The following is a 12,038-nucleotide window of genomic DNA, read 5'->3' as shown; positions in this document are numbered from 1 at the left end:
TGCTAACACATTTTTCAATATAAAATCCCATTAATCATAAGGGAACATTCTGCCTTCTATCCCAGCACTCATTTGATCCACACAGACACACCAACAGAATGAGGTCCAGATTGTTTGCTGTCATGTCAGTTCAGTTTTAGTAGAGGTATTCCTTTTGACCTTTTACTGCTGTGATTGAACAGTTATATGGTTGATAAACAACTAAAAATAAATGGACCTATACAGTATATTAAAAATTTAGTTTTGTTTCATAAAAGCATCCCTTTCTTTATTCTTTAAAACTTTTTCATATCACTGATGGACCTACACTTGAAAAAAAAAATAATAGCAAAATAGATGCCCACTTTTAAGACAAGTAAAGTACATGAAATAAAATTTCATTTCAAATCTAAAGAGAAGATTTGTACATTGCTACAAAATAAAATGGTGTAATAAAGTTGTGAACACTGCATGGGTGGCTTACAGGTACACATGCTAATCTGTTTACCACATGTCCACAAAAAATATGCATACATAAGGAAATTTTTGCTCGCAGGCTGATACAAAGCCTGTACACTGATTTGAATTTGCATGCTCGTAAAATAATTAGCTCGTATTTAGTCACTCGTAAGCCAAGGTACTGTATGTTGAAAAGCACTTCATTACATATTTTGCTTTGTATTTACAACTATTGTATAGGCTAAGTAAATTAATGATGAGCACCACCTATAAAATATTTTACATAATTTACATAAGTTTCCAATACTGAGAAAAAGAAGAGATAAAATCATGAACTAATTTTCATGAAAAATAAACAATGTTATCTATGAAAACATATTCAATTAGTACTTTAAAAAGACTATTTGCAAACACCTAAATTTTCTAATAATAAAAAAAATACATGCGAAATACACACCTGAGAAGTGGACTCTCTATGCTTTTCTAAACTATCTCTTCGGCTACTATTCAAATCCAAGTCAAAGCTATAGTTCTGAATTTCTGCAGTTGTGCGTTTCAAGCTCCTGCAAAATAATTAAACATTACAAATAGACCCAAAATATTCTGAACACATTAGATTTAGATTGGTTGAAATAATTTCCCATATTACTAAAATATTTTATAGTTCATGAATTATTTTCAAATATAATAGCAAAATTGTCTTTTCCAAGATAATTATGTCAGATAAAAATTCCTTTTTGTTATTAAAGTACTAAAATTTACACATTTCAAAGTTTAATAAAATATAAAACAGAATGGAATAGGAAATCCTTACCATAAAATATCATTTAAACCTTAAGTTTTTCAGATTTATCTAAAATCTACACAAATACAACATAAACAGAAATGCACTTGCAACAAAATAAGGTTTGCTGTTATTAGAGGAATATTCTGCAGTTTCAATTAAAGGGTTTCAGAAAAAGTATGTCTCAGCTTCAAATTCACTTTTTACTAAAGAGGCCACAATGAAGGTTTGATCTTGAGAATAAAATCAAAACGATACATGCCCAGTGCTTATGTTTCACTGTAATAAATATAATCAATAGTGGAAATAACTCAATGAGCTCATGAAAATGGATAGATGACCACAGGGACTAACACACGTACAATGCCTACATCTCAACTAACCTTTGGCCATGTGAGCTAAGGCTGAAGAAAGGGAACAGTAAAACAGGGAATGAGATTTCTGCGTTTCGCCCTAAGTTGAAGAGGAACATTACCATATATTTACAGTATAAGTATCCATCACTGTTAGATAACAGCTGACTTACTTACTACTAAAGATTACATAACCACGGCTAATTTTCTTAGCCTACGTGCATCTTATAAAAGGCTTAGCATTTATCACTTTAAAAAAGAACTTTTTTTTTTACCTGTACACTTCTTCTGGATTAAGGTTTTCAGTGTCATCAAAGTCTATCGTATTATGCCGAGAAGTTCGCTGTGACCTGGGAAGAGAAGTGTTTGGGCTCTGAAGAACAGGAGTTCCTCCAGCACTCGGTGGAGTTCTTGTTGGTAAAGATGAAGGTGAGGCATCCAGACTTGCTGCTCTTTTTAAGTGATTTTGGATGATTTGTGAGGCTGTGTTTTGGCATGCAGAAGGCAACTGTTGCAATAATGCAGTGAATTCTGTTATATTGCAATTAAACATAGCAATAAAAGCTGCTGATGCGGCCCTTCTTATATCTAGTGACTTTTGATCTGCAGTCCAAGTTAAAATTTTGGCTAAAGCCATAGGAGTGTCTGGGGAAGCTGTCAAGTCTCTTCTTTCCATAACATCAACCAAATATTTAAGGTATGTAAGAGAAGCCACTTTCACTTTCGAATTGGGGGTTTGTGTTTGGTCCACCAAAAATCGCATTATTACTACAAACTGTTGATCACATGGGAATGAGTCTCTGCAAATTAAGATAAGAAGTATTAGCCTATAAGGAATTTACATTGATACTAACAATACATATTTTGCATGGTTGTTATTACTCAAATATTAATAAATTGTTTGAAAGTATACCAAAACCACAATGAAAAACTCACCTTACTAAATCTAAAGTTTTATGGATTTTGGCTTGTACTGACCCTAAGAGATCAGAGCCTAATTTATTAAGTAATCTAGTCAAGAGAATATACAGCCAATCACAAAGGTCTGCCTTGTGCACCATTATTAATTCCATCAAAGTATCTAAAAACAAGGTAAACACTTTGGTGTGAGCATCCATAAACATTTTCGTAAATATTTCTGTAACACGTCTTAATTCAGATCCTGTCAACATATGAGAACCACGAAGGAATGCTTGTAAAGCCATAAGGCCTTCTTTTCTATCACCCCAGTGTGTTGAGGCACAGTTTGCAATTATATCACTAACATCTTGCATCTGAAAGGAAAGAAATTCTATTACTATACCATGTTCAATTTGAAAGGAATTATCTTTATTTTCATCAACAACAATTAAATAAATTTTGTTTCAGAAATTATTCTCTGCAATTCAATTTGCAAAGAAAATGATAAAAAACAATGAAAATACTGCTTTGTGAAAAATATTAACAGCACACAACTTCAAAAATACACGGCTTCCCTTATCAAGTGTTCAACTCATTAAAAGTACAGTAATGTATCACACCCATAAAAGAAATGTACAAAAGATGAATTAAATGCCATTCAAATAAATAATTAATCCCAAAATCACTCAGGGGTATATCTAAAAACTGAATATGCAATACATTGAATAGCAAAGCCTGATAAACAGACATTTGAATAATAACCTTTCATGCACATTTAAAATATATGAGATGATCAACCTTTGTATGAGATTTAACTGAAATTCCTTCAACCTTCATCAGCATCAACATAAATAATTTTATGCCAGCTCTTCTCTTTATATAATGAAGACTTGAAATGAGTTCTCTCCATTCTCTTTTATAATAGACAATTTGTCTTTCTCAAATTCCTTCAGGTCTGGGTCTCCATTTATCCACTTCAGTATTATCTCCTTGGTATTTCTATGGGTCTTTATATCACTTCCATGTTTTACACCTTTCTGACCAAATGTTCCTCCCTCATAACCATTAATACCTTGTCTTTAGAGGAGCCGAATCTTCTCCTGTTAGATGGGATTTGCGGTACACATGGGGTACCAGCAGATCTCAGGATAATTAAAAAAGAAAGAGAGGAATGCTTAATGCTGTAGCCCTCTGTTCAGGGGTAATGGGGTTGTATGGATAATAAGAAACATTGACCACCAGAGAAGCATGAAAATCTTGGAGGAATAACAGTTCATGAGCCTGACACATGAGAAAAGAAACTGTTCATGATCTATGCTTGAAAATTGACAAGCCAAGTTAAGGTTTTCCCATTTTCGAATGATCAAAACTAGTCTTCTCGGCTCCATAATTATAATGTTTAGAAACTCTACTCCTCTAAATGCTTTTATGTTTGTTAGTTAAAAGGATGCAGGGTTTTCCTCATGATCGGAACAAGAAATACTACAATACAAGTTTGATAAAATTTGACCTTGACCTAAAGAGCCGTGACTGACATCCACTAGCTTGGAACTTTGGAAATTCAGATTATTAAATTTTTGGCTAAAAGAAAATATATTTCTCATTTCATGTATTTTTCTATGAAAATAATTTTTTTGCTAAAAAGTCCTTTTAATATATTTACTTCTGTTGGGTCTCAAAGGCAAAAAAAATTCCTGGGAAAGCCATTTAGATTAATATGCCATTCAACCATTTTGTCTGATTTTCTGAGGAATAAATTATCTTTTCTTTGCATAATATTTGGTATTTATAAATTCTTGCCGCACATCTCGCTAAGGTATATTCTGCTTTTTTATTTGTCTGCTCGTGTATATATTTACAGTATTTATGTTATGATTATGCTGAAGGATGCATAAAGTGCTGGACGATAACTAAATAGGATAGAGGAATTATACTTGTCCATTGAAAGAGACAGATGAGAATATATCATGCTAGCCAGTCCTGCTCATGTGTGTGAATTTGGTACATGTATAAGCTATATGTGTGTAGGGAGGGTCATCTTTGGATTTCAAGGAACGGAATTGTCATTGTTAGGTAAACATCCCTGGAATATGACGATAATGTCCTTACTATGGTACATGACCTGTAAAAAATGATGGCTAAATATTTAGATAAATATGTACACACAGATTCAATCCTTCCCACCCACCCCTTTCCTAACTACACCATGGAAGTTTTGGCAATTTATGGGAGATTGTGGTTTCTGAGGTGTACCTCTCGGGGTAACCCCCTCTCATCAGGGTATGACTACTCTTCTCCCCTCTACCCAAAAACCAGAAAAAACCAGTGATCTTATTAAGCTTCAGGAAGAAACCTGATTTTACAGACTCCAAAAACTGACATCTCAAAAAGTTACATTTGGTGTTACAAGATACATATGATTAAAATAAGATTGGTTGAAGTCATCTATTACTTATGATTGCAAATAATAAGAAAATCTTGCACCATTAAACAACTAAAATACTATATTTCAACATATATAAACATTGAAAAATAATTATACCATAGAAAAAAGAATAAAGAAACTATATATAATGAAGAAATAAAAGATACTGTTGTGTACTTCTTGCAAATCTACAGGTAATATGAAGTCACTAACTAACAATAAAATTCTTGGCATACCGAAGGCACAAATTAAAGTACAACAATTACAACATGTTTTCTTTTTGTATTGGAGTACTGTGAATATTACACCCCGGTATGTGAACAATAAATTATATCCCCCAAAAAATGTATAAAACATTTCCATGCAACATTACCACCATCAACCACTAAAACTATAATAGTAAAGTACTTGCTAATTTCTCACCTTGGCTGTTGGCTCCCAAACTTCCTTGAGAATACGTTGTTGTGATCCATACCAGAATAGCTAAGAAGAATACAGCAAGAAGAGAACCAGTGATAAGCTACTTAACAAAACTGGGAAAAACACAAAAACCATATGCAACTGAACTAAACTTGGCAACCAGGCTCTCAACAGATACTTCTTACTAGTGTTAACTTTATTAAGGCATAAATTCAAACTTTATAAGCTTTTCTTGAAAAGGAGCAAAAGATAATATGAGATGATGCATATTTTATACAGTTACATGCTTTAGATAGCCTAATTGCCACATCATCTTACTGGAAAAGGGAATAGGCAGGACAGTCTCATCCTACACCCTGTGCAAGTAAGTCATGGCTCATTCATCTACATCACAGTACATAAAAAATATTGTCAGTATAAAGTAGGTTACCCTATGGTATGGGAGAGCCCCCTAGGATGGTACTTTAACAAAATTAATGGCTACAAAATTTAACACATGCAAAGAACAATACAGTACTCTGATGGATCTTGCCATACTAAATATTAGTTATCAAAGCCAAGTCTCAAATTAATGCAAAATTCACATTAGAACACACATTTAGGTAAAGTTAGCACCCTGTGATTGTCCCAGCCTTATATGAAACATTTCTACTTGAAGATAATATATTTAAGGGTAAAAATTACATGCACATTTTAAAATTACACCAACACTCTGTTACACCGTCAGTGATATTTTCACAAATAACCGTTCACCTGCAAACACCATTCAGCTAGCTGTAGTAAAACAAACTAACTAACTAACTAACTAACTAACTAACTCACTCACTCACTCACTCACTCACTCACTCACTCACTCACATTTGTACTATTTTTTAAACTAATTCTATTAATCTATTTCTAATATCTTTAGTCTGAAATTTCTCTACATACTTCGGATAATTGTATTCAATTCAAACAGCACACTGATAGCATCCACAACAGAAGATTGGGCGAGTGTTGAAGCAAGTATAGTTTGATGTGCTTGGATATGATCACCCTTAAATACGGTAATTTCAGGTGCCTTTCTCTATGAAACATTGGCTTGCTGCAATCATTGTTGGAGCTTACTATACAATTAGAACTAATGGCAAAGACAACATTTAAGTTTATCATAATGCGAGATAGTAGTAAAATAGTATATTATGACATTAAAAAAATGAATGGCCACAACAGACTAAATTAGGATTACAGCATCAATGTCCTAAAAAGAATAAAAAATCTTCCGCAACACAAGAGTACTTTAATGCTTTCAATATAAAATTCTATAATAAACAATCCTGAAAAAATAAAGTATATTAATTGAAAAATACAAGATCACAGGACTGTACACTAATTACACACAATACAGTTTTCCCTTAGTTTCTCTTATGGGAGCAGCTATAGAAAAATTACTTGTTTACTCTTGTAATTGAGGAAATACCAGAGAAAGGAAAATACAAATTTATAATTAAAGAAATTCTTAAGAAATTATAAAATCTACTGAAGAGATTATATTCTACAATAATTTCACTAATTATAATTTCTTGCTTCCTCCTCCTTTTCCTTATACTGCTTATATTTTCTCATTCTCACATATTTTCTCTATATTCCATAAGTATACACGGTTTCCAAAGCTTCAGGTACAAGTAAAACATATGGGAAATTTTTATGTGTACACTATTATGATCCTCAATTTTCTGGTTACTGAAATATATTAAAAAATAATACCTAGCAATATTTTGGGTACAAATGAAATCAAGTTGCTACATTAAAAGAGACATTAAAAAATGTACATTCATCAGTTGTAAATAATTTCTTAGTCAAAGTGTGTTGTTGTTTTTTTAGAAATAGATAACTTTAAAAATATATATTACCCTGTATTATACATTAAGGTCTGGAAACATACAGAACCAATGTACAGAACATATTTTAGTATGGGATAATGTTAAAAAGGCATTGCATGGGATAATGTTATAAAAGGCATGAGATTGAAGTAATTGGTACATCTATTGAATTCAACACTAATATATTCTTCTGACCAGGTGAGTCTAATATAGCTTAATCTGACATACCACTTTGTCAAGGTTTTAGGGATTTTTTTTTCACTTGTCTAGGAAGCAAAGGTTTTTATTTTTTTTTCTCCCTTTCTAAATACTGTATTAATGTTCTCAATGCATTTTTGTGTGGTTGGGCATAATTCTTGCCAATGTAAGACACTTTTGCAAGTATCACTAGATGCATGTCATCAAGGAGACCAAAGATTCAAGAAAGTTATGAAAAAAAAAAAATCAGAGGAAGTGAATGAATATTTGCCTAGAAATATTTCTTACTTCATTTTGCTTCATCATTTGTGTGTGTAAACTAGTTCTACCACTCTATCTCACTGAGGTCCTTCCATGTGGGGACTAGCACAAACTCAAACTTGATCTAATTTTTTAATTGAATACAGGTGTTAGAACTAAGTCTTGTATTAAGGTAACTGAAATGGATAGTGGCAAAACATCTATGCCCACCTGAAAGGATAATCCAGGAACCTGTAAATGTTTAGATGTGTTCTGGTTGAAATACAAGAAACAGATTCAATTTCATGGTTAAGACTTACGGAGAGGAAGGAATGATCGTAATAGTACATTGAGTCTGAGAGAGCATCTAACTATAACTTCCAGGATGTGGTTGGAATGAAAAGTGAAGGTTTCTAAAGGTTTGTTGGTATACTTGGAACTAAGCTCTCATATATTTTGGTAAATGCATATTTTAATTTCTTTCAGTTTATCACAAAAGTAAAAGTTTTATGTAGGTTTACTTATTTTTCGATGAAGTTACATAGCATACCCTCAAGTAGGTCTATTTAGCCATAGTCATCTGGGTGAGGGGACCACACCAATGACAAAAAACTCTTAACTGGAGTATTCAATGGCATTTCTAGCATACATGTTGGGTTAAAATCTCCATTTCAAAATGTTCTCAGTACAGTATCAATAGGGACTAATCCTGACAGTTTGCCATGATAGACATAATTAAGAAGCCTTGTAATGTCAGCATCGACTAATTTTTAAAGTTGCTTTTTGTCTCTATACTGTGCATTAATTTTTTTTACCAATCTAATATCACTTCTTTTTCTGCTCCCATTTCACAGTTTACTCATCATGATTGAAGAATTGGGGGATTGGATTAATAGAATTTGATCATATTGCAAAATGCTGGGACCAGGGAGGACATTCTGACCAAGATGCAATTGGAGATAATATCTCGCATTCGCACTATGAAGTATAAGTTAAAAGGTTGGACAGTAAGAAGGAAACTGGAATGCAAGTAAAGAAGAAGGCTAGAAAAATAGGTGTAGCTAGGTCATAGTAGGACGCTGCAAAGACCCATTAGTAATGTATGCAATGCAACTTCATAAAAACTAACTCCTTTTTTTACAACTCTACATATATTTTACTGGATAACTGTGATAGATGATAGACTTAGAAATGGCCAGGATGGAAGGGTCATTTGTTACAAGGTGAAGAAATTGGGGGGGGGGGAATGGAGATAGGCAGTGTGTGACCTATGATAGGGGCAAAGGGAAGTTGTTAAAATGTTGAAGTGAGAAATGGTGTAAAAGAGATGTGCAACTAGTAGCAATGTTTTTAATGGTTGCAGGATGGATATTTTGAGCTTTAACTAAGGATGTGACATCTCAAAGGGTGCTTCCTAGGCAGTCTGCTTGTAATAAAAACATTTTAAAGTATGGTTTGATAAGGAAAAGGGGTAAAATGCATTAGACGTTGAGTATAATATTGCCATTAAATAGACATAAGTAGGAATCATAGGGGCATAAAATTAGTTTCATTATCAAGAGTTTCGTATGATGAATTAAGAGCAGGATCAGAGAACTTATCTAAAAATATTCAAAATTGCATATAGTTTACGGTTAAAGTTCAATGTACTGTACTGAAATATGGTAAAAATTGCCTAATCAATCTCAAAATACCAGGTCTACAGGTTAATATCCTAATTGTCCGCTGCAGAAAGTTTTCAACAATTTCAGTGCAATAAGAGCCATAAAAATGGAAAAAAACTATAATTGACTTAAGAGATTTAAAATTAAATCAGAAAAAATTACAAGTTTGTTCTGGGTATAGCAACATTTCCAAAGTTATATTTGGTAGGAAGAGAAAGGACATGTCTAAAAATATAAATTGCATACACTAATATCATAAATACCTCTCCAATTCAAATCTACGATAACTTTAAAAAGTATTGTTCAATCACGCTCAAAGTACTCTAGAAAGTTCAAGAAAAGTTTACTGTAACTGCTTTAGTAAAATCTTTCGAGCAAAATTTTTCTATGAAAATATGGACAAAGCTATTAAAAGTTTAAGAACTAATTTTCAGTTACATAAAGTTTAAATATTTCAAATATGAGGAAATTACACCACAGTCCTGTATCTAGTAAGAAAGATAAAACTAATATTTCAGTACATGAAACTAAAAACATTTAATGTAATTTGGCACCAAACCATCATACCATCAATACCAGTTTTGGTTAACTTCCTAGCTAAAAATCTCTGGCCCTTGGGACATAGGTTCATAGTGAAGTTCCAGCCCAATTACCAGTTAGTTTTGGGCCTCTGCATAAGCTCTAAAGATATGTAGATAAAATTTTACTTTGTTTTCCCAGCCTTATGAGTTATTGGTTGTGTTCAAAAATGTCTTATTTATCTACAACAAAACTTAAACTAATTCTACATGAGCAACTACATCAACTTTCAAGTTATTTACATTTTCAGATGAAACTTCTCATGGAAAATTATAGAAACTGTCAATGGTATAATTGGACATTTGAACTACAACAAGACTTCTTTTGATAATTCTAAAAGTATCAAATGCACCCACCAATGTCATCTGTTATAATTACAGATTGTTAAAATTTTCCATTTCATTCAAACAAGAGATTTTAATTTAATCTTTTTGGGACATACTTAAAGTTTCTGCCAAAAGCATATCACACAACATAAAAAATCAAGAGCGCCATTCAAAATTAGTGTTCCATTAATTAAGTATTTAGAAATTGAGATGGAGTTAAATGTGCTGAATAATAACCTGTTTATAAAAAAGAATTTAATCTAGATTCCAAATAAAATCCTTAATCAACAAACATTATTTAAATTCTGAATTGCATATACTGTAATCTACATATTTGAATGTTAAAGAGCTTCTAAAAATGTTACATAAACATAAGACCAAAATCAGTGACTATCATAAAATTATGATGTTAAAAAATACAGATTACAACTCTTCACATTTAATAATGCTCAACTCCAAAAACCATCAGGAACAAATAAAAAAAATTCATACTTACATCATTTCTACGACAAGAGTCGAATGATCTTTCTGAGCAGACGCTGGAAGTTTCACTGTCATTATCAGACTGGTCTTCAAAAGCTTTAGTGTAAATCTTCCTGTTAGGAGAGCGCTGTGTGCGGATACAAAGATTAATACTTGATCACAGGAAGCAGTATTTTGCCTACATACTCTTTGTTACACCTTTGTATATATAAAGCAATCTCTTCTATTCTTTGCAAAACTATTATTTTTCCTAAATCGTTTAAAACTCCTTAGTTATGCAACAGAATTTGCAAAAGAAATTTTAACACACAAGCATACAAAATATGTAGTTTAATGTCATAATCCTAAGATGTAAAGTCTTGAAAAGTGCAACTTTATTTTATATTGTAAACTGATTTGAAAAAAAAAATTGGTTCATGAATTTGAAATAACAAAAAAACTTGAAGCCTTATTGCTCACTTCACTGAATAATTTGTTTATAAACCACCAGAACAACTGGTTCCTTTTTGGCTAGGTATGCCCCATAGAAAGAAAACTAATGCTAAGAAGATTTGAAATCTGTAGAAGAAGAATACAAGATGTAAAAAAATGTAAAATTGTATTCTTTTTGCCTTCAAATGTTTTTCTTGATTTCAATCATGAGATGAAATGTTCAAAAGGTTTACAAGTTTATCTCCACCAATACAGTAGTTTGGTTATTAACATTTTTAAATTAGTCATTTTCATATATAACATGATTAATGCCTGACAACTTATAAATACTGTACTCTAAAAACATGCAATGAAGAAAACATCAGAAAAATGGTGAAAAAAATTTTGCACTATTAGACAGAAAAATAATTTCTATCAATTAGTATGAAAAACATTATCCTGTATATAGTATACAAAACCCTTTAATTTGACCATTCTATACTCATAAATGGGAGGTAGTCCAAATAGACCATGGGTAAAGACAAGCAGCTTTCAAACAATTAGTTTGGGGAAGTTAGGTTTCAAGTTATGTGTTTATCAGCAACCCCCTCCCCCAAAAATGCCTCCAATTTCAAGAAAATTTCTGCAAATAGCTCTTTAAATTACATTACTAAACTTGTCACTTACAACCTCATATGTAACACTACTCCAAGAAGTTTTACCTCATAATATATAGAGAAACGATCAGTGTAATGTTATTTCACTGTCGGCCAGGGCACAAGTGTTAAAGCCTCCCACCTATATATACTACACATCTGATGTGTATCTACAATATCAAACTAAGGTCAAGCTCAACAGGGTCATAGCTGCATGTAAAATTTGGACTAGAAAAAAATAGATTTGCAAAAGTATCATACATTCTTTTAAAAAATGGTGCCATTGAAAACTTTTCACA

General features: G+C 32.1%; 1 protein-coding gene across 22 annotated transcripts in view; it reads right to left on the bottom strand.

Moving 5' to 3' along the window:
* chb (chromosome bows) overlaps nt 1–12,038 on the bottom strand; it is a 356,425-nt gene that overhangs the window by 21,675 nt on the left and 322,712 nt on the right. For 18 of the 22 annotated variants that reach the window (XM_068372454.1, XM_068372458.1, XM_068372461.1 and 15 more), the window contains 6 exons: nt 10,686–10,799; nt 5,324–5,383; nt 2,512–2,849; nt 1,851–2,375; nt 1,606–1,626; nt 896–1,001 (listed from right to left, as the gene is read on the bottom strand). In XM_068372454.1, the coding sequence (XP_068228555.1) occupies nt 896–1,001; nt 1,606–1,626; nt 1,851–2,375; nt 2,512–2,849; nt 5,324–5,383; nt 10,686–10,799 (1,164 nt within the window). The remainder of the gene's footprint in view (nt 1–895; nt 1,002–1,605; nt 1,627–1,850; nt 2,376–2,511; nt 2,850–5,323; nt 5,384–10,685; nt 10,800–12,038) is intronic. The other 4 variants (XM_068372449.1, XM_068372467.1, XM_068372453.1 and 1 more) reach the window with 2 other exon arrangements.

The sequence above is a fragment of the Palaemon carinicauda genome, chromosome 4 (assembly GCF_036898095.1).
Source record: "Palaemon carinicauda isolate YSFRI2023 chromosome 4, ASM3689809v2, whole genome shotgun sequence".
Taxonomy (NCBI): Eukaryota; Metazoa; Arthropoda; class Malacostraca; order Decapoda; family Palaemonidae; genus Palaemon; species Palaemon carinicauda.
The sequence above is the reverse complement of the archived record's forward strand: the minus strand, read 5'-3'. Positions and strand labels throughout refer to the sequence as shown.